The 26,028-nt window shown below is 54.2% G+C and overlaps 1 protein-coding gene across 4 annotated transcripts in view; it reads left to right on the top strand.

Annotated features, from left to right (window-relative positions):
* The first annotated feature begins 338 nt into the window (after positions 1-338).
* Positions 339-26,028, top strand: part of AGRN (agrin) — a 127,162-nt gene continuing 101,472 nt past the window's right edge. For 3 of the 4 annotated variants that reach the window (XM_052792633.1, XM_052792631.1, XM_052792630.1), the window contains exons 1-2: positions 340-777; positions 8,834-9,095. In XM_052792633.1, coding sequence (XP_052648593.1) covers positions 550-777; positions 8,834-9,095 — 490 coding nt within the window. In that variant the 5' untranslated portion in view covers positions 340-549. Of the gene's footprint in view, positions 778-8,833; positions 9,096-26,028 lie in introns of all 4 variants that reach the window. The other variant, XM_052792629.1, reaches the window with a different exon arrangement.

Below are 26,028 nucleotides of genomic sequence, written 5' to 3'. Positions count from 1 at the left end.
AAGAAGCTGCCGGGGGGGGGGATGGCGGAGCCGGCTGCGGCTCGGCAGCGGTCCCTACACCTTTAAAAGTCTCCTCACGTTGGCGCGCTGATTATCCATTAACCTGATGCGAGCTCCCTTTCCTGGGGGTGGCGTCCGCGGCAGCTCTGCAATAAGAGCCGGCAGCAGGGCTGGCTGGCTGCCTTCCTCCCTCCCTCCTCCTCTTTCCCCTACACCCCCCCCCTTATCAGCAATTCAGATTGCATGCAAATCTGCGGGCTTTCTTACAGGGGCAAGGCAGAGGACCGAGCGCTTCTCGCCGGCCGCGGCTTCGGGGGAGAGCTATCTCCTCCTCCTCTTGGGATTTTCTTCCTTCTCCCCTCCCCTGCTCTCCCCTCCCCTTCCCTCCCTCCCTCTCTTTCTTTCCTCCTTTTCACCTCCTCGAACAAAAGTAGCCCTTCTCTCTCCGCCAGCCCTGCCTTACAGAGCGGAGCCGCTTTGTCTCCCCGCACCGTCGGGTTTAACCGGGGCTGAAAACGAACCGGACCGGGCCGCCGCGGCCGGCGGGCCATGGCGGGGGGAGCGGTGGGTGCCCGGGTGCTTTGGGCGCTGTTCCTGGGATTAGGATTGGGATTAGGTTTGGGAGGGGGTAGTACTACTGGTAATGGTGGGGGGGGGGGGGTGCCTTGCCCCGAACGGGAGCTGGAGCGGCGGGAGGAAGAAGCCAACGTGGTGCTCACGGGCACGGTGGAGGAGATCATGAATGTGGACCCCGTGCACCATACCTACTCCTGCAAGGTAATTTTTTGGGGGGGGCTAGGGGTGCCGGGGGGGGGTGTGGAGAAACTTTCGGCCCCGACCAGGCGCTTTTTCGGGCGGGCGCATGTGGTTTTTATTGTATGCGCTGGAGCTTTGGTGTGTAATTATGTATTTTTAGACTGCGGAGGCTCTCCCCGCTAGAGCTCCCACAGCTGTGTGGAGGGGAAATCTCTCAAGGTTGCTTTTTATGGGCATTTCTCTCCTTGCCGTGATGCGGAGCTGAGTCCCAACTTTCTCTCTGGCGGGGCTTAGGCTGCCGGGGAAGGTGTCCGGAGCCGCTTGCCGGCTCTACGCGTAGCTCCCCGTGTACTTCGGCAGCATCTCGAGTTGTTCTAGCTCAAGCTATTGTTTAACTACGAATCTGGCCTCTGGCTATGTTTTTTTTTTTTTTTTTTTCCGCCCCCCTAAGCTGAGAGACGGTAAAGTACCGAGCAACCTGAAATACCATCCGCCTGGTTGTCAGAAAACGTGCTGTACGGCTTAACCCTTCCCGGGGCAGGAATCTCACTTGCGAGGACATGCTGCTACATTGCCTTTTCCTCTTCTCCCCATCCCTTTTTCTGCCCATCCTTCAAAAGTACTGCGGTTCCTGCCTGTGGTTAGTGCTAAGCAGGGCCTGGGGTGATGCACAGCAGTGCGTTGGTGGGAGAGGTCTGTCGGTGCAGGGGAAGGTTAACTTCATACCGTGGCGTTGCCCTCTCTTCTGGAGCATCTCTCAACCCAGTAAACTAGTTGAACAGCTTCTGTCTGTCCAGCTGGTGCCCTCTGCTTCACGCTCGCTCCCGCTGCTCTGCCCCTTGCGATACTGCACGGTACAATCTGTACCCTGCTCTCGTAAATTAGATCACAGACCCTCCAGGCTAGTGCAGAGACCGTATGTTTGCAAAGTGTCTGGCACATCCTGGGTGCTACGTAGAAAACTAATAAGCTGCCGCCAGCAGCCGGTGTCCTGCGGCAGCTTGGGGCACATATGGCTGAATGGATGTGGGCCACCTGACGCTGGGGCAAGGGTTGCCACGCAAGTAGGCGGGAGGTGGTCCAGGGAGGCTAGCGATGAGGCAGAGATGCTCGTCTAAGAAACGGGTCTCTTTTCTCCCCCCGCAGACGTGCAGCAAGGTGTCTGGCTAGCGTAAAATCCAGGCTTCGTCTTGCTGCATCAGAGCAAGGCTCTGGGCCAGGAAAACCGTTTTGCCTGTGCTCCTGTGATGGTAAAACTGCTTGCTCAGCAGCTCTGCCTTTGAAAGGGTGCAATCAAGTCCAAGTAAGAGCAGCTAGGGAGCGATGTGTGGGGAGGAACCTGGTCTGCCAGCGGTGGCTTTATTTGAAACGCGGTTTGTATTGCCCAGCTTGGGAAGAGAGTCTCTCGCCCACCTTTCCCTGAGCCATCCCAAGCAATGCTGTGGAAAAGGCTTGTGCTACTTACTTACTCTGGAGTTAACGGTGGGATTTTGCTTCTGCCTATTACTAGTGTCATAACGGCTCCCGAAGGCCAGAACCAGTCCCCAAGATACCTTTCCAGTCCTGGAGTCCTGTAAAAGAAAGCGAAAGGAGGAAAACCTTCTCTCCTACCTTGGATGGAAGCGCCCATCTCATCTCATTGTGGCAGCGCTGCTGGCTATCCCAGTCATGCTGTGACTTATAGCAATTTTCTTGTAACAGTGGCTCTTCAGTCCCTTTACCTACATATCGGTCTTTTCTATGTAATTTTTAATGGTATGTTCATAGTGCGTTTGCAGGGAAAAAAGCTTTGAAATGGGGCTTGGGGTGTCTTAAGGACCTGAAAGCAGATAAATATCTCCTAACTGTGACTTAGCAGGGCGTAACTCTCATGACTTGTAAATGTGTAGCTTTGCAGCAGCTGTTGGCCTGTTTCACTCTTAAGATCTCTCAAAGTATTGAAACTGCTGTGGATTCTGCTGATGCTGGGTTGCAGGGTTAGATGTACTTGCATTTTGGTTTTTGGGGGGTTTTTTGGTTGGTTGGTTTTTTTGTTTGTTTGCTTTTTGTTGTGTTTTTTTTTTTTTACCAAGTACCTAGATTCCAAAAGGGCAGTTTGGGCATTAAACCTGACCGCTGGCTCCTAGTGCCCTGTGGAGCCGGAGCAAGCCAAGATGCAGAAGGGATCTTGCTGCTTAGCTGGTGAGAAAACACGTGTCCGCTTCCTCACTGTCATACTCTGGTAACTGTTCCTTAGGCCCTGCGGTTACCTCTAAATACCACAGTTATCTCTTGTCAGGTTCTTCTTTATCTGAAGAGGAAAGGCAAGGGCCAAGTGTGTGGTAGGAGTTCCCTAGAGCCCACACCCAAAATAGTGAGTGTTATTGGTGCTGGGTGGTCTGCGAGGGAGCAGGCATGTGAATATCTGTGAGTGCTGCATTAGTGTATTGTTCTTCCCAGTTAAACTCTAAACCCTCCCAGCTGAAGCCTTTGATGGATGAAGATAAGCACATTACAACTCAGAAGAAATGTGAAGTTAATGTTAGATAAACACCCTTAAATAGCTACCAGCCATTCATTTGCTACTAGAGGAGGTGAATAATAAGGAAGAACAGGCTGAGAGAGCTCCCAAAATTGACTCCGAAACTGGCTGTTGAGCCGCTTTACCGAGGGATTTGACACGGGAACCGGCGTGCTGTGCTTGCTGCTGACTGCAGCCCTGGGCTTGTCCCAAGCTTGCGGTGCTGCTGTTCGTCCTATTTACAGCCTGTGTGTTGGCATTGTCCCTTCCTGCTTTTGAGTCCGCTGATGTGCCTTATTCTCGGCTGACCTGATATTTATGATAGAGAGCTCCTATTTATAGGACAAATACAGGTCCTATATGCGCTATAGGAAGCATCGAAAAGGATGTGGATCCTGTTCCAAACAATAGAGCCCGTATTTTGGGGGGTAACGGCAGCGTGTTCTCCAGCCAGGGTTGGATGTGGAAGTTGCTGGGGGAGGTGGGTTCGGAGCTCTGCTAGCCCCTCGGGAAAGGGCAGCTGGCTTCTGCCAGGGAAGGGCAGAGAGAGTGACAAGCAAGAGGAGAGGGACGATGTGCAGTCAGGAGGGAAGGGGTTCGGCAGAGCTGATGCTAGCCCATACACTTCATCTTTAAGAACTGCCGTAATCTAGCGGTGACCCTTTTTACTTCTGTCCAGAGCGACAGCTCTCTTCCTGAGGAGACTGTGCTCTAACTTGTCATCTTTCCGTACAAGACCGAGGCTGGCGTTTCTCAAAGCATCTTCCTGGCGGGAATTCGCTAGCACCGCACTGTCTGTACGGGCGGTCCCATTCCCTACTGCGGGATGGACCCCCGTGGCGTATTGGAAAATCCTTTTACTTACTGGTTTTGTACTGCACTTAAAATACACCCTTGCAAGGATCTGCTTAAATAAAGTTTTCGCTGTTCTTACTCTGCCTCCCTGTAGCTGCCAGGAGTCTTGTAAAACAGCCTTAATCCAGTGTTTTATGTGCTCGCTGGCAAAAGAGTGAGTGAGTCTGCTATAGAGAAGGGACCTCTCGGAACTAGATTCCAGCCCAATTCTTCCTCTCTCTCCCCTTTTCTTCCCCGATCCTTGATGTAGCTGGTGAGTCACCAGTGACAAAGTGTAATTGTGTGTGATGATGAATGGGATGCCCTACAGGTAATTGCTTGGTCTTTGGTGCCTTCATGTCCATTCATTATAGAGGATAAGGGTGGGGAGAAAGCTGGTGGACTCTGATGTTGCTGGCTAATGCTGTGGCCTGGCTCTGAGGTGTATGACTAGAACAGCCATGCTAATTAACTCAAATTACCATCTGCTTCAGGAGAGGGGGTAGGCTTCAGCCTTTCTCCCCCCCTTAGACCTAGCTGTGAAAATGCCCTGACTGGCACCTTTCAGCAAAAGCCTCAGGCTGTGCTCTCTGCCTGCCTGGCGGTTTTTTTTTTTTTTTTTTTTTTCCCCTTTTGTCTCCTTTGTGTTCCTGGGTTTTTGCCCTGGTTGCTTGTGCACCTCACCTCCTCTCCTTGCAGTGAGCGCCTGCCCTGCGGGCTGCAGGCTGCTGCCGAAGGAAGAGGAGGTGGAGCTGGTGGGGCTGCAGGAAGGTGTCTTAACTTGACTGTGGGGAGAAAGAAGCACAACCACAGGGAGCTGGGCTGCTGCAAAGTGCTGGAGGAACAGCTGGTCCCGGGTGGGGAAGCAGGAGGTTTGCCTTAGCACAGGCTTGAGCTAAAGCTGTGCAAGCTGTGCTCCTTAGCACCCCGTCTCCTCGGCTCATCGGAGGTGCCACGTTCGCAGGTGGCCCCAAGACTGGCTCTTTGAAGGGGGCTGTCTCCTCTGGTACCACCTGCACATGGTGGAGCAGATGTCTGCCTCGGGACCGGGATTCCTGCGAGATCAGAGGGGAGGAAAGCTGCCTGTCACAGCTACCCTTCTTTGCCATCTGAAGCTCCCTCTGTTTGCTGGGTGACTGCCATCTCTCTCAAGAAAAAACAAAAAAAGCTCGGGCTGACGGGGCTGTGTACAACCGAGCAGTCAGCTTTTCGAGCAGGCCGCTTCGCGGGCTGAAACGGGCTGCGCGAATGGCTTCGAAGGCGTTTGCTTTCTCAGCCCCTCTTCTTGCCCCTGCCCAGCAGCTTGGACTTGGACTGTATGGAGAGGGATGGTAGCCTGCGTCTAAGTTATTGCTTGTCCTTTGGTTGCTGCGGCATTGCTTAGCGCTGGCCCAAGGGGAGCTGACTCCCTTCACGCTGGAAGACAAATGAGTGTGAGAGCACATGGGTACGATGGCTCTCGCTAACCTCTCCGTGTCCGGGAGCAGCTAAGGCATGTGCGGCTTCCAAAGAGGAGCTGTCGCAGCGGTGTTTGTACTTGGGATGGTTTTTGATCTCGGGTATGCAGGAGAACCGGGCTCACCTCGGTAATATACAGTGGCTGCTGTTTGGATTGCAGGACCTGCTGGGCTGGGTGGGAGCTGAGACCCATCAAGTCCAGAGTCCTCCTCTAAGGTGGGCAAATATTACACCTTAAGGAGAAGGTGCGACAAGTAGGAGGATCTGAGAATAAAAAGCACTCCTAAACTTTGTTCTTAACCTTCAGCTGCACCTGTAGAGTACATGTGACACTAAATTCATTCCCTTTTTCTGCTTGACAGGTGACTTTTGTGCTGAGCAGGAGGGTGTATCACCCCAGCCTGCTCGCTCCTGTGGCGGTGGGAATGGCCCTGTTCCCTTGCCCCAGCACCTGGAGCTGCCCACTCCTAGTTGTGGCAGGGACAGCGTGTGGGAGTTCAGCTCAAGATCGTTGTGGACCTTGAAGCCTCTTGATCAGGACTGAGACAGTGCTGAGCTCACACCCCTGAAATTCTGCAGTTAGGGCTTCAAAAAATCACAAGATTGATTAAAGGTCATGAGACTTGCATTCCCCCTAGCCCCCAACGTGTTTTTACCCTCTCGTTTGAGCTCGGCAGTGTCAGACCTTTGTGCGTGTCTTCTGTAGTCACTGAGTAATGGGATGGAGGTATTTGGCAAAGAGTAAGAGTCTCTCTGTCTGGATGGTCTCGAGGAAGCCCAGAGGGGAACACAACGCACTTGAAGCGCCGTGCATGGAAGAGGCCAGTGAGCTGCAGTTGCAGATAACTATAAAAATGGTTCGTTCTAGAGCGGGGTAATGTCTGCTCTGTGCTTTCCTCCTCAACCGTAACAAGTGCCCGCACCCCAACCCCTATGTCAAGCATAGAAGCTGTAGTGCAAACAACCGACTGCCTCGCTGCCGCCTCTGGCGTCCCCCAAGGGTGGGAGAGACCGGTCTGCCCACGTGCATGTGAGCATCCTTTCTCTGCCCCTTGCGTTCCCTTCGGAATTGCACTCTTAAAGTACGTGTGTGTGCGTGCCTGTTTTGGAGTGGGGATCGAGAGCCCCCTTATCTCCGAGCCACCACCTCCCTGGCTGCTTTGGTGCTTGGCACGGTGTGCTGAAGTGCTCTTTGGGCACTGAAGGTAGCTGGAGAAAGAATGCAGGTGACTGGGCACTCCGGCTGTGGTAGGAGGGGAGATGCTGGCAGAGACCATAATAAAGCATGCTCTGAGCATGCCAGCCCGGGGATGCCTGTGGTCACGGTAATATCCATGCACTACGGCAGCCACCCTTGCTCGAGAGCTGCCCTTGCTCCAAGCTGAAACCTCAGGCAGCTCTCTGATGAGCTGTTCCTATTACATGCAACTCGCCGACTCTGCTCTGTGTCATGTTTCCCCTGCAACAGAATCGCAGCAGCAGCAGGAGGATTGCTGACCCGTCACGGGTGGATGGGGACGTGTCTCTGGTGACCCGTGTGCACTAAAGATTCATTTTAGGGCCGCTTCCCTCCCGTGCGGGTGTTTCTTTTGAGCGGTTTGCCGCAGAGAGCGTGGCACTGGAGAGAGGCTGGCTTGCAGTTGTGTGCAGATCTTGCCATTTCTGGGCAGGGGGACGAGCCAGCAATGAGGTCCAGGGAGACTCTTCTAGAACCGCTGGCAGCGGGAGGGGGAGAGCGGGACAAACTCTTGTGGCCAGGACTTATTTTTCTTCCTGAAGTTTGGATGAGTAAAGGGAAATGGGCTCCTACTACCAAATCCTCCACGTATTTTAGCAAATCCAGTCTGCTAAGGCAAAGGTTTTCTTTAGTTGTTTGTAGGAACATAAGTTGCCTTTGGCATTTCTACGTGGAATGGTATCTGGTCTGCCTTTTGTCTTCCCAAGCTACCGGTGCCTTGTCAGAGCTGGAGGACTCTCTTCTTTCATTCACCCAACCCACCTGCCTCCTCCTGCCCCTGTTTTAAGGCTCCTGTGTCACTGTTCAGAGCCTCCCCCATGGATGGACGGTGCCTTCTTTAGCTGTGCAGCCTTCCCCGGTTGGGGGCTTCCAGCCATTTAATGTTCCCTTCAAAGCTTTTTTTTTCTTATTCAGAAGTGTTTTCTTCTCCCTCGATACATTTCACCACTGAGATTTTGCTGCGAGTCAGGATATCTCTGGGAGAACTGTACCAGCTGGAGTCTGTCACCTCGAATGATGCTGCCTGGGAGTAGAAGCGGGGTTCCTTTGGGAAACTCTTGAGCAGCCTTCCTGGTCTGAGTTGAGATGTGCCGCAGAGGCTGCCGGGGTCCACTCACCCCTTCTCCCACCCCATCTCTGCCCCTGCCTGACTGCTTGTGCTCCGCTGTCCCGTGGGAGCCCCCACCTTGCCGGACCTGGGCTCTCCCGCACCATGCGGGAGGCTGGTCTCTGGATGGCAGTGGTGCCTGCTGGTGGCCCTCAAGTGTTTGCTGAGAAGCTACAGCTTATCTGGAGCCATTATTCTTGCCTGAAGAAAGGAAAGGGGTATGGTTACCCTCCCCCAGCCCCGGGATCCTTTGTGCCGGGGGCTTGCTGGGTGTTTGCGCTTGAGATGGGGAAGGCGAGCCCTCCCCGGGGTTGGTGATGAGAGGAGAGGAAGAAGAGGGTGGTTTCAGTTCTTGTGTCCCTACAGGCAGAGTGGGCCTCCGGAGAGGTGAGTCAGGGTGGTTCGTGGTAGGGTTTGGTGCCGGGCAGCTGTTCCTCAGGCTTTTTTGGCAGCCCACTTGGCTTTGGCTGGGCTTGGAGTCTGCTACCAAGGGAGGAGAGCCGGGAAGGGAAGGCAAATCCTGGCTCTCGACACCAAGGGCGATGCGTCCCACGCAAAGAGAAGATGGGTGCAGGGGGACGAGGTATCTCCGTCCCTTGCTGGAGAGCCGGCATGGCTGAGGGGCCCCTCGCGACACAAGCCCTGTCCCCCTTTGCTCCCCACAGGCTGTGTGGGGAAGGGGCCAGGAATGCCGAGTACCTGGGCTAGAGAGTTGGCTGCAGCTTGGCAGAAAGAGTAGTATGTGCTTTAGTCTTTGTTGCCCACGTATTTTGTGCTTTTAGAAGGATGGCTAATGAAATTAGCTCTGCTGGAAAGCTTTGCCAGCCTGAACCGCTCCTGTGTGTCTTGTGACAACGTGATAAAAATTAACCGGGCCAGAAGGTGCCAGTTGTCTGCGGCCGTGAAACGTCTCACGCGCTCTTTCTCCCTCTTGTTCCAGGTGAGAGTCTGGCGTTACCTGAAAGGCAAAGACATCGTCACCCACGAGATCCTCTTGGATGGTGGGAACAAGGTGGTTATCGGTGGCTTCGGGGACCCGTTAATTTGCGACAACCAAGTCTCAACTGGGGACACACGGATTTTCTTCGTCAACCCTGCCCCGCAATACATGTGGCCGGCACACCGCAACGAGCTGATGCTGAACTCCAGCCTCATGCGGATAACGCTGCGTAACCTGGAGGAGGTGGAGCACTGCGTGGAAGGTGAGGCTGGAAGCGTGGGTGCCTGGCTTTCCCTGGGGTGCTCTGGGCGAGCAGATGCAGCAGCGGCCAAGTCCTGGCTCTGTTGGTCACCTTGTGCTCTTAGCTTGTAAATGATCGATTGGCAAATGATCTCGCTGGGGAGGAGGCGGATCAATCCTGCTGTTCTACATGTGTCTAGGGTAGAGTCATACCGCTCTGTGGACTCACTTGTCATGGGGACAGTGCCTGACGTTGACCTTGTTGTCAGAGGCAGTGGTTGCAACCAAGGTACAGCCAAGCAAAGTTATTTTATGTTATTTTTGCTCCAGATTTGATGCAGGTTCTCGGTCCTCTCTGCAATGAGTCTGATGTGGTTGGGAGCATCCCCAGTGCAAGTCCTGTCCTAACACGAGTGTGTGGCAGGCACTTACCAGGGAACTTCTACTCCTCACACCTGAGTTAGCTTCTCCTGTAGGTTTAGAACTAATAAGTTAATGGGTTAATCTTGCTGTGAAGGCCTGTCCTTTGTGGTAGTCACCCCTAGCTTCCTCTGTCTCAGAGCTTCCTCGCTTGCTAAGTCAGCCTTGTGGACTCCTTCAGGGATCTGAGAAGCCAGCCAAATTCTGCTTGGGGCTAAAGGTATAACTAAGTCAGAACCAAGCCGAGCAGCTAAGTGATTTTGGGGGGCATGAGGTGTGCTTCTGTATTGTTGTGGTGAAGCCCTGTATCCCTTGCATGTTAATCTCTCTGGAGCCTTTGTGTCTGCTCCCGAAAGAGCTGAGATGAGGTGGGTTGTAATGTTGTGCAGTGCTCATGGAGTACATGTGCACAGGGACCGTGGGCTGACTTGTAGCTTGGGAAAACGTGAGGAGTGCTGACGTGCCCGTGCCAAAGAGGGTGGCTGAGTTACTGGTGCTGCTGTGGGTGTAACAACAAAGCTGTTGGGAAGAGCTGGGGGGGGCAGACAGCCCATATGTGCTCTTTAATAGGGTGTTGGACCTCCAGGTGTGGAGATCTGCTCTCCATAGAGGCACATCTGGAGAGAATTGATCTTTCTTCTACTTGTTGCCCAACCACCTTGAAAACCTACCTCTGTAATAACCCATTTGCTGGCTTCTTTCTTCCCCCTTTATGCTTGTTCTCTATTCCAGCAAGAGTTCTGAGCTCATGGGGGAATGTGGTGCCCCAAAAGCCCTTTGCTGGGGTCTGAGTATGTCCTGAGAGCAGATGAGTAAACAAGGGAAGGAATGCAGGAATTCTGCACAGACAACAAATAAACATGCAGATTGGCTCCCTCCTCCCCTTGGATGTGCAGAGCAGAGGCCATAACCCCTTTTTCCAGCTGTGAATGCTGACAGAGGTAAATGACCGAACACAGGCTGGGAGAGAGCTAATTCAGCAAAGTGGCTCACAAGAGGCACCCGTCTCAAGTGGGTTTTGTAAGCGGGAGGGACACTGGATGTTTTCTACGTGTATATGTATTCCATATTGCACTTGAAAGGTATCAGTCCTGCTCCTTCTTTGCACCTAGTGGAGAGGGAGGCAGGACAAAGAAGTGTGTGTGTGTGGTTGTTTTTGTTAAACCCGCGCAAACATTTGGAAGAATTCTGTCTTCACTAGTTTGCTGTGTTCTTTGGCATGCTCATTTTGCACGTGCTGGATGTGAGCTGGGGTGGCTGAGCTAGGTGGTTCCCGTTCGTGGTGAAGGATGTTGTCCCTTAAGGCCCCTGGGAGCTGATGAGAAATCTAGTTTTCCTCCTAATAGTATAGATTCAGTGTAGAATTGTGACCCGTTCCTGCTTTTGCCGTTAGTGGGGGAAGATTCAAAATTGTGTTGCATTGGTGTAATGCTCGTTACAGCTCCTGGTGTGTTGGGGCTGGCTGTGTTTGAGCTTGGCTGGGACCTGCTGCAATTGGGGACACATCCTAGCCATGGAAAGCTTTTCTTGCAGAGGGCTGGGGTGGTGGTGGGACTGTTGCTCCCGGTGTGCTATACCCTGCAGCTGTATGGTGTCCTGGTCCCAGGAGGGGAGAGCTGTGGAGTGCCTGTGTGCACCAAGCTGTAGGTGGATGTCTCTGGAAGCACGTCCTCTGCTGCAGTACCATAGGAAGGATTCGCTTGGTGTTTCTCCCATGCTGTTGCGCAAGGGAGTTGAAGGTGCCAAAACTGGGCATGTCTAAACCCTCTCTCTCCCTCCCGTGTGATTAAATTGCAGGTCCATGCAGTTATAAGTAGGTTTATCTTTCCTCCCTGCTGCATTAACCTTTCCTGATGCCAGGTAGCAGATGATTTGTTTTGGGGCTCCCCTCTTCCCTGAAGATCATTTGCTGCATAGCTTTCTTCCTTTAACTCATTAGTCCCCTCTTCCCAAAGGCTCACCGGGATGCTGTTGGCGTGCAGAGATAGGGTCAGCCTGCACGGCTGGCGGCTCAGGGCCGGCAGGCTGGTGTGGGGAGAGTGGGGACTGGAGGGGGCTGGAAAACAGCCTGCAGACAACTTGCCGTGTGTGGTGGACCTGATTTCTCCAAACTGATGGACACCTGTCCAGACTGCGTTGCTGAGAAATGACAAAAACGAGCCAACCTGGAGTTACTAGCGTCTCGGGTAGGTCAAAAAGTGTTGCTCAGGGGAGATGCAGTGATTCTTATTTTGGTATCTGGCTGAAGTAGCAGCTGTTTCACTCGCCTTGATAAACCCACCTTTCTTGTCACATCCAGTGGACTTGCTTTTCTTCTTCCCACGTCTTGGAAGCCTGGTGGCTGTGCGAGTATCCTATATGCTGGGTGCTAGCAGGTTTGCTGTAGAGAGGATGGAACAAACTGACTCCCAAAACCTTGGTTTCCCTTGAGCCCTACCTAAAGCTCAGGCCCCTCCTGAGGTCTGTGGAAGTCCCTTTCAGCTCGCCCAGTGCAGCTGCCCTGCTGGCTTCTGGGAGGCCGTGCAAAACCAGCCATGAGAACCTGCTCTTGCCACCCTGGGAACCATTTCTGAGCTCTGAGTCTGAGAATTTAGCTCCAGGACTTGTTTCCCATCAGCTCCCCACAGGAGGGTTCAAAGCAAAGCCGCCCAGAACACTGCTCTTTGCTGCACTTTGAGTTTAAAAACAAACTTTTGAGTGCTTTTGCAGAAAGAATTGGAAGAATGGTGGCAGCTGAGTGGAAAAACACGAATGTTTTGAGTATCTTCATCTCCTGTCGCTCCAGCTTGGAAAATTCCTAGACATCAAAATCTTTCCTGTCTAAGAGGGGAGTTCAAACCAGGGCATCTCTGCGAAACAGCTCAGGTTAGAGTAAAACCACTGTGTTTTGATTACACTTAATTGTAATAAAAATGCTTTGACCAGCTGTAGTCAAAATGCAAGACTTCAGCTAAGCTCTGCGAACCGGCTCAGCGCTGAGGGTGCCCGGAGGGAAGTTTTTTGGTGCTAAACAGCAGAGGAGCAGCTCTGGGGCTTGCGCAGGAGACTGGGACGCAGGCTTGGACTGGGTCCCTGGGCAAAGGAGGATATTTGCTCTGGTGCCTCTGTGGGGGAACGCATGGAAAGGGAGCCGGCCCCAAGCAGCACGCAGCGCTGCGTAGCGCCGGGAGTGGCTTTCCTCTTGTTCTTCAAGACATCTGGATGAGGCTTCCCGGGGAAAGAGTTAGCCTGATAAGCCCCGGCCTCACTGTATTTGTGCCTTGAACGCTGGTACTGCAGGAAGAGGGCTGGAGTCAGGTGTCGGAGCTTCCCAAGGCACAGCACCAGCAGGCTCTGTGCTAGGTGCAGTGCTTTCCTCTCCTTGCTCTCCCCTGACCAACGCCATCAAGCATGGTCTTCTGGAGTTCAACAGCTGACTAATCCCCGAGAGATCTTTCCTCTGTGTGTGTCTCGTATTTCACTTTGATCGCAACTGCGCTTGAAGAAAATCAAGATTTTTTTGTGTATGGTGTGGGAGGGGCTGTGTGTTGACTGCATACTGAGCTGTCTGGGTGGAAGGAAGTTCAGACTAAACCTTTGTTAGGGCCTTGGTTAATGAGAGCCCAGAGCTCCTCTTAAATAGTGCCTTGCTTGTGGCATGATTTGCATTAACGCTGGTGCAATTGCCGCAGCCAAGATTGCTCTGCTAGCTTTGGAGATGTGCGTGGACTTTGAAGCTCCTGGGAAAAGCCATGTACGTTGGCTTTACGAGTACAGTGCATAGTGAAACTCGGAGGCGTTGGCTACAGTAAACACACGGCACTGTAACAGAAAGTCCTGCTGGTGGCTCGAGACCCTCGTCCCAGAGCAGTACGTCCAACACATGTTCAAGAAGCCCTTGCTCTGCGCTTTAACTAGTGCGGCGTCACTTCAGCTTCTCAGGTGAGGTGGAAAATAGGGCCCGTGAACCAAGCGGGGGGGGTTGTTAAGCCTTTTGGTAAGGATGGATCTGCCTGCCTTGGGGGGCAGTACATGGGCGATGCTCCCAACGGGAATTATTCCAGCAGGGAGAGCAAGGCTGAGGACTGACCCTCTATGTGCGCATACAGCAGCCGTCCCAAACCCTTTCTGGGCTACCCGCTAGCTTCCCAGGCTGCTGAGAGTGGCCGTGGTTAGTGCTGCGCTTGCGCTTCCATAGCACGAGGTAACTTCTCTGCTGCTTCTTCCAGCCCTGGTGCGGCTGTGGGCTTGGGGCTGCTCCCTCTGGGTAGGCAGGGACGGTCGGTCACCTTTGGGTGCTGTGTGTTACCCAGCCTAGGAACTGGAGGGGGCCAACGTGGTGTCTCAGGGTGCTGCTGTGAGGATAGCATGCTGGCCTTTGAAACTCTTTTCCGTATAGATGCCCATAATAAAGCTAGCTGCTTTGGCTGGTGTTCCACATGCAGTGTGCTGCAGATGCTCCATATGTTAAAAAATGGCACTTAGCTCCTATTGAAATTCTGATTCTAGCCAGTCCAGAACTCTCCTCTGACTTTTCATCTCTGTGACAACCCTCTTAATTACTCCCATGGAGGAATTGCATCCAGTCCTGAAGCTTCGGTTCTCCCATGTCTACTTGGGAGCGGGACTGCTTTGAAAGCATCTCCCTTTAAGTTACACTGTCCATTCTGTTTTGTCTTCTGCCTGTTCACTTTTATTCTGTCCTCTCTTTCTTTTTAGGTCTCTGCCTCCATAGAAATGAGACGTTTTGTTCTTGTAAACCAGCCCATGCAAAATTTTCTTTTCAGGCTCCTTACAGAGACTGTAAGGCATGCACAGTAGGCTCCTCGCAGCAAGGAAATTGCTGGCATGGGTCTGTGTAAGGTGATTTGGGCTGCAGTCACTTCCCATGCTCTGGTCTCTCTGCAGCCCTTCCCCACTCCTGCCACTATTTCTTTTTAATCCATCCCTGGCATTTCATTGTGCTTCAGAACAGGCGAGGGAGGGGGCTGTGAGCGGGTTAGTGTGTGGGTTTCTTCTTCAAGAAGGTTTTTCTTTCCTTCCCTCCTCTTCTTGGCTCTGCTTCGAATTGAAGATAATGAGAACAGCATCAACACCTCCGTCTCGGGAGGGTGAGCGAGTTAGCCAGCAGCTGTAAAATGTAGTAAACTGAGAGGAGAGAATCCACCACTGAACGCTCCTGGGGCCCCTTCCTGGCTCCCCATCCACGGGCTGGGGTAGCACGGGCACAGCAGGCAGCTCAGCTAGCTGCCGGGGCTGGAGGAGGTTTCTTCTCGGGGCTGCCGTGTCCGAGACTGGCACTGGGGAGAGCAGGGGCTTACTGGTGGGTGATGGTGCAGAAGCCAGCCCGCCCTGTCTGCAGCCCTGGCCCTGCCGCACCGGCTGGACCAGCGGTTGCGGGAGATGCTCTCGCCGCTATCGTGGGGGGCCCTGTGCGTGGGCCAAGCATGAAGGGTCTGTTTCCTCCCTCCCTTGCGTGGTAGTAATGCAAAACATCCCATGGGTTTATGGCAGTAGCTAAGAGAGTCGATTTGTTTAGCAAATTCCTATGGAATTTTAATCTGGTGTGGGAGGCTACTGGTCTGGGAAGGCTCCTTTGGCCCCGCTTCCCGCTCTGGCACATCCTGCTGCATTTCTCTGTGGGATCGGCTCTAGGGCTCGTTGGTCAGCAGCACAGACGCCGTATCTCTTGGCAGTGCCGGCTGTGCAGTTATGACAAGCGCTGGGCCCTGGCCATGTGCTCTTGAGTCTGCTTTTCCTTTGTTTGCTCCGCTAATAACTTGGAGGGGGACTGCGGCTTGCTGTCTGCTGCGCTACGGAGGGGAGCTGCTGCTGCGGGCTCTGGCAGGCTCCGTGTCTCCTTCTGCGGTGTGTTTTTCTGTCGAACGGCTGGGTACCGATGGGTCCTGATCCGGGGCTGGTACATCATCTCCTGGCTGGTGGGAATGCACAGGGAAGCAGCGTTCTCCCGATTTCATCCTTTTCGTACAGCCGCGGGGTAGAAGAGAAGGGCGGAGAAGGGATGCGGGAGTGGGAAAGGTATTCTGAGTTCCCATAGGGGACCAGTCTGAAAGGTTTCCGCGTCCCACTTCTCAGTCCCTGCAGGCTCCTTTTGGTGCTTCCCGCTGCAGGATGCTTGCGCAGCATCAGCCCTGCTCAGGGGACTTGACACGAGGTGTGTTGCAGTGCTCCCGGGCAGGGGATTGCTGCGGGGAGCTCCTCCGTGGGCATGTGTAAGCCTTCGGTGGCGGTGCTGGGGAGAAGAAATCCTGCTGCGGGGGCGGCCGCCGCTCCCTCGGGGCGGCAGGGAGTGGGTGCGAGTGGAGTGACGCTTCCTACGGGCAGGCATCACCGTTCCTGTTGACAAGGCTGGCTCTGAATTTCTCCCCTCTGAGTATCTCCTAAACTGAATGCCTGCAGATTTGGGGCTCTGGCATCTCCTTCGGCCTCTTTGCATCCCCTGGCGTTGCAGAACTGGTTTTTGGACTCCTTGATAACCTGTCGCAAGGCAGGACTCTGTCTCGTTGCCTTTCCCTGACACCCTCTGCCCCTATCCTGCAGCCACCCTGTAAAATGGGGACCTGCGTCCCTCCCTCCCTCCTCCAGCTTGGATGAGAGGTTGGGAGCCTGTACTACACCTGGGCACACGCTGCTTTAGCTGACGTGCTGGAGGTCAGCCCTGCTGATGCCGCAGGCTGCGGGGCCAGGCTTTGCAGACAGCCTGTGCTGTGTGAGCCTTTACACGCTGACCGTTTTTGGTCACGGTGTCACTTTAACAAAAGATGTTGCTGTGCTATGGCTGCTTCTGTCCAGACCTTCCCTGTCACTTGCTTCCCTGTCTGCTCCGTATCTCTTTGCACGGCACCAGACATGGGAAGGAGCAGCCAGCCCTGTCACACTGTATGTACTGGAAGTGTAAATTAAATATACAGGCGTGGCTGCTTGCAGAATGCAGCCAGACAGTCACATGTATGAATTTAGATTGTTTTAATGCTGTAACCAATTTACAGCCGCCTAAGACTGAGTGGCCCTGCCTTTCTGGCCGGGGCAGAACTCAACTCTCCGTTTCTCTCTGCTGCAAATTGCCGGCTCCTGCTGCTCCAGGTGGGCAAAGCTCCCCCTTCGGTACACCCAAACTTTGTGCTGCTCATCTCAGACTCTCTCTAGCTGAGAGCTGGGGCGCGTGGGTCAGCCTGGGTATCCACAGAAGCTGGCCCAGCAGAAAGGATGCGAGGGAAATGGCTCAGTACTCGTCTGGTTTCCAAACAAAGCCCGGGAGCTGGGTTCTGCTGGTGAGGAGGACAGAGCTGACCTGCCCAAGCCTTCAGGCCGTCCGGAGCTGTGGTGGGGTACTGGGCAGCACTGGGCAGGTCAGCCTTTGCCCGTGAGCATCTGCCTGTCAGAGCTGCCAGGCGCCTGCTGGAACTGCCGGCACCCGTCCGGGCTTGTTCGCTGCTAATCCTTACCGGGGAGCGGGACTTCAGTCTGTTTATCTTACTGAACGCTGCAAAGGTCCTGCATTCCTTCGGGATGACTTCCAGGAGCAGGAGAGCTCTTTGATGTGCTGCGTGGCCAGGCTGGGGATAGAGCGGCCAGTGCCCCAGGACTGGATGGGTAGCCTCCTCTCCCCGATGGGCTGTGGATTGGAAGAGGTAAACGGTGCTCTGCAAGCTGCTCCCTCCTTACAAAAGCCATTCTAGCAGTGTCTTTTTCTTTTTCCTGTGAAAAACTGCTGGTCTTCCCGCATTTTCGGCTCCCTGGAATCATTTTCTTTGATTAGCAAAGGAAATGGGACTCTAGCGCTTTCAATAATTCATACCCAATTTGGCTAATTTCAGTCTGGCTGCAGCACAGACTACTAAGTGAGTAAGAATGTGCAAAGTTTCAAACTATTCTTTCTTATTTGCTTCTAATTTTTACTCCCCTGGCTCCTCCTGTGTCCAGCGGCCACGTCGGTCTCCGTTAATCTTCCTACTAAACGATGGCAAGCTGAACAGCGCGGCCGGGTGTGCGCAGCGGTACAGCCTGGGCTCTGTCCCCAGTCCTGCCTCAAGCCCCCGTGAACTGCTCGTCTTCCGAAGCTTGTACTCTCCCACCCAGTGTCTCGCCCGCTTTCTCTTGTTGCTTTGCTGCTTTCTGAACGACCTCTATCACCTTTGCAGCCGAGGCCTCGAGCCGAGCAATACCACTGTGTGAGCTCTTGTGCCTTGGCCAGATCCCAGCCCTATTAATTCCCCTTGCCTCCTTAGGTCTGTATTGCAGCTTCACCTGAAAGCCACTTTCTCTGCTCGGTAAACGTGCTGCCTGTTTGTGTTGCCTTGCGCTGCCACGCAGCTGCTTTGTCCCATCCCAGAGGCAGTGCCAGGCAGCGGAGATCTTGCGGATCACGCAGAAGCCTGCTGGTAAAAGGTCTTTTGCAACGCAAACTGCTGTAAGGGTGTCTGTTACCTCTGTCTCTAAGCGGCTGGCAGAGTAGGAGCCGTGGCTGGTGTTTGCCTGGCGTGCCGCAGAAAGGAGCCTGCGTGTGTCATTCTTAGAGTAACTAGGATTTCTTGGATTTAGTGGATTTCTGCCCTGAAAGAGGACCGGCACTGCTACTCGCTGTTTATAGGCTAGAGATGCTCTTTCACAGCTGGGCTTTGCTTGTAGCCTCGCTCTGTAGCTCGCTTATTCCATTATCTCATCTTGAGCTGCCTTTTCGGGAGAAGTAAAGCAGGTTAAAATGGCTCTGCTGCCCCTCTCCAGATTCAGGAGCCAAACCTTAACATCTTCCGTGACTGACTGCCTCTTCCTATCCTATTTTTTTCCCCTGCACAGTAGTGAAGTTGGAAGAGAGCTGCACGCTCCCAGAGGATGTTGTGTCATCTTGATGGGCTGTAAGTGCATCTTCTGTCTAATATTAGACCACTGTGCTCTCTCAGTCTTGCAGGGATGCTAATTAGCTTAAGTGAACTGGAGGACTGGCTGTGCCTCAGCATCTTTGATTTGTGGGTGATACTCAATTAAAACAAGGGGAACAGAAAAAGGCTGAGGGAGCTTTTGCTGATCTCGGGACTTCTAAGTGCGTTGCCTCTCTCTGGGTATTTAGTCCTCAGCTCTGTGTTTCAGGTGAGCAGGGCCAGACCAGCGTGGAGACCAGCTCGCAACTCTCTTCAGACACGTAGGAGTGCTTTGGGTTGGAATCGGTCTCGTCCAAACCGCTGCTCCTGGGGAGAGAGGGAAGTGCGGAGGCTCAGAATTGGTTGGAGAACAGTGTGAAGCAGTTATCTTTCTTTTAAGGGCTTTAAAGCAATTTGCCCGTGTTAACAAGCTGTTTAACTCCCCTAGGTGCTGCCTGCCTTTCTGCAGACTGAGACAGGTATGGCAAGTAAGCAGCAATACGGTCCCAGTTCGCAGAGCAAGTCTGTGACCAAGCAGGGAATGGGACCCAGGAGTCCTTACTCGGTGGGCTGCTCACCGCTGCCAGCAGAAGGGGAAAGCTCAGGACAACTGTGATAACCCACCTGCATCTTCAATCTGAACGGCTGGGGCAGACACTTGACGCTGCAGCCAGAATACCAGAGCTTTACAGATAGATAGCCAGGCTGTTGGCACATAAAACGGGAGGAGAGCTGATGACAGGGGAGATCTCACTTGAGGGGCTGTTCAGGATCCTTGCCGCCGTAGCACTGAGTCGCTGTGGACTCTTTCCTGTTACTTGTGGATTCCCTGGGACTCTCCCCGCTATGGCACTCCCCTGGATGCACTGGCAATGGCGATGTACTTTGAGTTTCCTTCTGCCGGCTTTTCCTTCGGCCTTCCAGGCTGCTTATTAGCCTGTTCCTGACTCCATCTACAGCAACAGCGAGCACGGGGCTGCTGCGAGCACCGCACGCTGATCATACGTGCATGGTGCCGAGGTGGTCTGCCAAACGCGCTCTTGGACATTATACCTCGGCTTGTTCTTTTCTCTGCCTGGGTAAAATCCTAGCATCCCTGCTGGTCCGGAGGAGTAAGCAAATAGAAGAGGCATTGAAACTGGACTTCCTCAGCTCTTTAGCTAAGGAGAGCGTGGCTAGAGCTAGTTCCTGCCTTCCTTCTAGCATAAATGCCACCAATGCAATTTATCCATTCCTCGGAAATATGGCTGCAGACTGGAAGGACGGCTCATGCTGCAGAACCCAAAGGCCGGGAGGGATGCTCAGAGTTTATTTCTAACCGCTTGCCACTGTTGCGTGCGTGCCGTGTGGTGTTGAACTAAAGCCCCCATCCGAGGCTAAATTCACGTTCTGAAAACTAGTCTTTAAACGTCTTCCCAGCCCCTTGTGCTGCGGCAATGTTTGTTGCAGGTGGAGGATCGCAGCCAAAGCCTTTAACCTGGCCGGGTGCATGTTAACTCCTACCGGAACAGAAACTGCCAGGTGCTCAGCTTTGGTAACCGAAGGGTTGAGTAAGTTGTAGCCTTCCAGCACTTGCAGTAGTTCTGAACCCCTAAACTGCAGAAGAGAAGTTGCCGGAGGGCGGAGGGGGAGAAAAATCAACTAATACATCGCTTGCCAACTCTATTTCAGCTGCCAAATTGTGATTGTCTTGGCTCTGAAGCTGTTCTCCTTGGCCAAGAAGCACCGTATCTTGCTCTGTTTCTGGGAAAAAAAACAATGCTCTGGGGCCTTAGGTCGGTTCAGGCCTTCGAGTACTTCTGTAAAGTCAAGGAATAACTGTATTACAAAGGAAGCATCAGCCCCAAAGTGGTGGCGAGGGTGTAAAAGTGATCTGAATGAATCCTCTGACTGTATAAGACAAGCTAGATTCTGGTTTCCCACCCCGGACAGGACAGCCCCAAACAAACTTTCCTGATTTGCATGGCCCAGGAAGCAGCTGGCAGCGATGGGCACGGACACAGAAAATCAAATTGGCCGGTTGGAGCTGTAAGGTGTGTTTCCAGCTCTGTGCGTTCTCGGTGAACGTGGTGAGATTCCTTGTTCCTGCGGAAGGCAAAAATCATCTGAGCTTGGGAAGAAAGGAGAGGAGCGAAAAAGAGGTTAGAGCATGTTCTGAGGGCTGTGCCTCAGTACCTGGGGCTCCCTTCATCAGTACCGTGGGCTGGCTCCTCCGTTGCCTTTTTAGCAGTGCCCAGACCCCCGTTCCCAGTGCCTGCAGTGGTACCTGCAGGGCTCTGCCTGGGGGTCTGTAACCGCCCCCCCCCCCCCCCCCCCCGAGGGTCAGGGCAGGCTGGGGCTCACCCTGGTCTCATCCCTCGGGCAACGATTCCCATGGGTACCAGCGGAGAAACCTCCGGGGAGGGAGCGAAGTGCCTGTGTGCGGTGCGAGGTGTGCATCTCGTAACAGAGAGCAGAGGCAGATGGCGGTCAGGGATGGTTTTTGATTTCTTCCTAGGGTTTCTCTGTCCTGGAGGCCATTTATTTCCTTGTTCCTCCGTGCAGCCAGCCCGGGAGAGAGGTACTTCCCTGGGCTTGGTTGGGTGCTGCCTGCCAGCAGTACCAACCCTTTGCCTTGCACCTTTTTGCCGATAAACCTTAATCCGCTCTTGCGCTGACGGGCAGTGGCCAGGCGGGCAGCCAGGGACGGCATTCCAGTCATAGCTCAGCCAGGTAGGCTGGCAGGAGAAGTCTTGCTTGGCTGGATCTGCGGAGCGAGGTGTGGGAGGAGCAGCCTGCCCGCAGGAAAGGGGTGGCATGGCGAGCAGGGTGTTCCCAGTAGTGCTGGGGCGATGGCCCAGCAGCAGTGGGTGGCACTGGCCGCCCAGGGGTGCAAGAAAGGGGTGTCATCCTTCCTCGGCACGGCTGGGGTGGTCTCTTGTTGCTGACTGTCTCCTCTCTGGGTCACTGCTCCTGTGACGTTAAGCAGTGCAGCCGCCTTTCTCTTGGTGGCTGTCCTGGTAGAAGAGGACATGACCGATTATTATTATTTTTTTAGATGCTACTACGCCATCGCTGGGGAAAACCCAGCGCCTGGCATTATGCAGCAGACCAGAAAGGTCCTTGCTTTGAATTCGGGATGGATCCTGTAACGCCTGGATGGCTGCATTTGAAACGGACACCCAGCAGGAGAGGAGCTGGAGAGGGCTGGCTGTGTGCCGCTGCCCAGCTGTGCTGCGGGATGCTGCAGTCCCGTTACGGACCAGGGCAAGCTTCTGGGGAGTCCGCTCTTCCCTGTGTGCTTTCCCAGAGGGAATGGCCCCTTCGCTGTCATGTTTTATATAATTAGGATCCTCTTCAGTGATTCCAGTGGCATTTTTATCATGGTGGCCGAGGAGTATTTTTCCTCTACAGGAGGTGCAGGATTGTACTGTGGCAGTGATGTTTTGCCAGAGGATTTGTTTGGGCTGATCCTTTTTCTGCCACTTCTCATTCTGTTGGTACCTGAAACCTTTGCTAACGAAGAGATCTGTCAAGGCTATGCGGTCAGAACTGAGTTCTCTTCCTCAGTTATTACCCAAGCAAATCCTTTTGACTGGGCTGCGGGAGCCCTTCGTGTGGCTTGGGATTGGCAAGAGCTTGGCCTGAGATAGGCTGTAGCTTCATTGGGGACAGTTAGGCTCTTGGAGAATCAGCCTTAAATAAAACAAAGAATCTGTTTTCTCAGTCCCTCTCCTGCTTACAGCCAGCTTCCCTCTCAGCTTTCCTTGTTACACTGCGCTGTCTGTTTATGTAGTGGTAAAATCCCCGAGCAAATTGTTTTAACTGATGCTGTTTATCTAAGAGATAAACTAGGATCAGTGGAAGCTCCTGGCAGTTGCATGGGGAAACTCTGTCATGAGGAGCCATTTGAGCTCCGTCTAGGTGAGAGCTTCTGCTTCTTTCAGCCCAGTTGTCTTCTTAACAAACTTGTCCTGGACTAAGCAGAGGGGTGCAGAGACCAAAACTTGCAGAAATCCCCTATTTCTTGCTGCCTTTGTCTTGTGGTCGGAATACCGGTGCAGCAAGAGGCATGCTGATGGATGCAGGGCTTTGGGAGAGAGGTGTTTGCTGCCAGCCTGTGCTGGGGTGGACTCTGCCTGGGGGTGTAGTGACCGGGGGCCGTGTCTCTCAAGTGGTCTGCAGCCCCATACCCACCCCATAGCCTGCTGTTCCCTCTCCCTTACCCCAACCCTGCTTCTCCGCGGGGAACAACCTGTTCTTCAGTTTCAATGGGTCATGAAAGCCCAGGAGCTGCCTTCCTCAGTAGTGCCACATAAGCCATAAACCAAAGCTCAGCTATTTCTTACAGGGCATCTCTGCAGCAAGAAGAGCATCAGCTTAGTATTTGGAAGTCTTGGAGGATGTAGAGCTAAGTGGATTGGATCAAAGGTGGATTTAGATACGGGGAAACTTCAGCCCCGGGACATGTGCGGATGCGGCTCCTGCATCCGCGCACGCTTTGTGTGACCGGCTGCTCCGATCGCGGGGTCCTGGAGCTGGGCGATGGAGCCGCTCTCGCCTAGCAGCCCTCCGCTCCGGGGGCGGCTGGTGTTTCCTCAGATAAGTAGCCAGGTCACTCGTGGCTTTGTTTAATAGATGTGCTGAGGAGTGAGCTCTTCTGCGCAGGAAGCATTTCCCACCCTCGGCACGTCTCCCTGCCCCCACAAGCCGCTGCATTCCTGGGCAGTGAGGTTGCCTGCAAACAACGGCACCGAGATGCACGTCCCTGGACGGCGATGGGTGACGTAACCCTGGTGAGGGAGAGACCCCTTCTCCAGAGGTTGTCCTTTGTCTCTGGCAGCTCTCTGGGACCTGTTGCCCTCGCCTTTGGTTAAGTCTTCATCCCGGGTGCCGAATATCTGGGTTCCCACAAGCTTGGGAAGGAGGAGGGAAATCTCCGGTCACTCAATATGGCTTCTTGCCGCCGCGCCTGGGGACACCAAGTGCAGGGTGCCCTGTGCCTGCTGCTGCAAGCCAGGGCAGGAGGGAATCACGGGGCTGGAGTTGGGCTACCCGCTCTGCTGTGCCACTGGCAGGTCTCAGGTTTGGTGGCTCTGGGCACAAGGGTGCGTGGCAGGGAGAGGAAAGATCCTAACAGAGGTTGCCCACTGCAGGGGGCTTCCAGCCTTGCCTTTGAAGAGTAACGCCCGGGTCTCCTAAAAACTGAGCATCCCTCCGGCCTCTGTGCACGCCTGTCGGCACGTCTCAACGGGATCGGGCAGCCCACAGCCCTTCCCGTGTGGGTGCTGGGGCCTCTTGGCTTTCACTAGGAAAGAAAGGTCAGTGTAAAGGGGTGTGATGCAGAGCAGTGTATAGGAGGTGAATTTGCTCCTGTTAAAGACTGGAGGGGTAGAGGAGCTAGGCAGCGGGCTCAAAAGGGGGCCACTCTTCCATGGAGACAAGTTAAACTAAGGAATTTGTTGCCCATGGATGGTGGAAGAGCCAGAAATATTAAGGGGCTGAAAAAGGATTAGGCAAAATCATGATGGGTGGGTCAATCAGTTATTTGGCAATCGTGTAAGTTAAGCCAGTTCTGGCTGAGGAAGCTCTGAAGAGCTAATTTCCACATCATGGGATGGTATAGGCAAGCTTGCTCAGCCCTTGCATGGCTCTGGCACTCTTCCATTAAACATCTGCTATCAGCAGGATATGAACCAGAAGGATCATTGGTCCTGTCACAGTGGCCTCTCTCGTTCTGGTCTCTCCTCCAGCATCGTCACCGTAGGGTTTGGAAGAAGAAGGTGAGCTGCAGCGTGGGAGCAGCGGCTGTCGCACGCTGCCTGCTTGCCGTCCTCAGGCACGGTGGCGGGGGAATACAAAGCCAGGCTCTCATATGGGATCTGCCAAGACTTCAGTCCCCCCAGTGCTGCAACCCCAGTCCCCCCAGTGCTCCCTCCTGGGGTGGCCTGGTGTGCCCCAGCCTGCGAGGAGCGGGGAGGCTGCACACCTGCCTGCGTGTGCATGCTTGGGTGCTCTCTTGTTTGCAGGGCGGGCGCATGGCTTCCTCGGCGCAAGGCTGGGCAGGTCCTCGTGCTGCAAAAACTTGCCTAAGAAGCTGCCTCTCTCCTCAGTCCCCTCCTGGCCTGCTTTCCCTTCCGTTGTGCCCGTCCTCCCCTGTGTTGCTGGTCCAGGAGGCTGCAGGTTTTGGGGTGGGTGATCACTTGGCCATTTGGGCCATGGGTAGCGCTCCATCCTCGGCGTACCTCTCCCTGCTCCGCTCCACGCTGCAGGTCGGAAGGAAGGAAGAAAGGGGGATGCAGCAGCATCCCGGTGAGTCCTATTTGAGCCTGTGTCCCGGTTTGTGTTTGCAGCGCCCAGACGAGGGTGGCAATGCCGGCAGAACAGCTCCGCTCCGTTCCTGCCCCTGCGGGAACGGGGGCAAGACGAGGAGATGGGGTTGAATCTCTCTCTCCCTCTGCGGTGCACAGAAAGGACAAATCTCTGTCGTACTCGCTTGCCAGTGCCGAGCTGGAAGGGTCAGAGCTCTCTGCAACCCTGCCGGAAGGATTTGGCTCGAGGACCCTTAAATGCGTAGGGAGTATACGGCTCCTTCTCCAGCCTTTTTTTCCCCCCTTTCCCTGCCCGAGACCGTTCTCCCTCACGGCATGCGTGCGCTCTGTTTGCGTAACCTGTTCTGGCATGTGCCCTGGTCAGGTGGATTATGTGCGGCAGAGCTCTGCCAGTCTGGAATGCCAGCTATGCATCCCCTGAGCGCCCCTGGATGCAGAGGCAGACGCTCCTTTTAACGATGCCAGTAGCTTCCAGTAGCTTTCCTGCAGCACCGGTGCCTTTGGGAGAGAATTTGGGCAATGTCAGAGCTTGTCGAAGGATGTGAGAGGGGAATGCTAGGGAGGCAGCACCTCTGCCGAGGTGGGGAAGGTGCCCAGCTGAAGAGCAGCACTGGTGCAAAGCTAGGTCTGGTGGTTAGGGTGTGAGGCTGCTGGAAAGCAGTTGGCATCCCTGCCTTGCCAGGGCCTTCTTGTGTGAACTTGTTTGGGTGCTGCGAGGCTGGGAGCTATTTCTCTCCTTCCACGGGAGACGTGGGAGGCTGTGGGGTGGGGAGCTGCAGCAAAGCTGGAGTTGCGGAGTGCCTTTGGAGCACCGGCAAGGAAAAGCAGCGCTGCCCTGGAACGGCTGGGAAAACTCAGGGCACGGTCCCTGCTAGGGAAGAATCGGGCTCTGCCTTCCGAGGCGGCTGCCGCTGGCTTAGCAGTTCACGTCCGCAGAGTAGAAGCGTGATGTCCTGTGTGCACGTGCTTCCCGCAGAGTTCCCCTTCCCTCCCTCATCGGCTGTTGTTCATGTAAAAAGGTTTTTAATCTCTTTATGGAGAGAACTGCTGGTTATTTTCCACTGACACCAAGGCGGGACTGCGCCAGGCACAGCACTGCACTGTTCTCTGCAGGAAGCGGAGGGTGAAACTTCTAATCCTGTCGAAAAAGCAGTTTTCCATCTGAGGCAATGCTGAACTAGCCTGCAAATCCATGTTCTTTCAGTCCTGCCCCGGAGCAGCGGGTTCCTGGCTCCCGCGTGGTACCAGGGGTGTAGTGGGCAGGAGGGAGCTAATTCCTGTGATGTTCTCATAGGCGGTGCAGTTATTCTTAGAGGGCTGGGCAAATCCTACAATATTATCAGGGTTCCTGCAGTCCTGTTGCCAG

The sequence above is a fragment of the Harpia harpyja genome, chromosome 7, assembly GCF_026419915.1.
Source record: "Harpia harpyja isolate bHarHar1 chromosome 7, bHarHar1 primary haplotype, whole genome shotgun sequence".
NCBI classification, from domain to species: Eukaryota; Metazoa; Chordata; class Aves; order Accipitriformes; family Accipitridae; genus Harpia; species Harpia harpyja.
The sequence above is the reverse complement of the archived record's forward strand: the minus strand, read 5'-3'. Positions and strand labels throughout refer to the sequence as shown.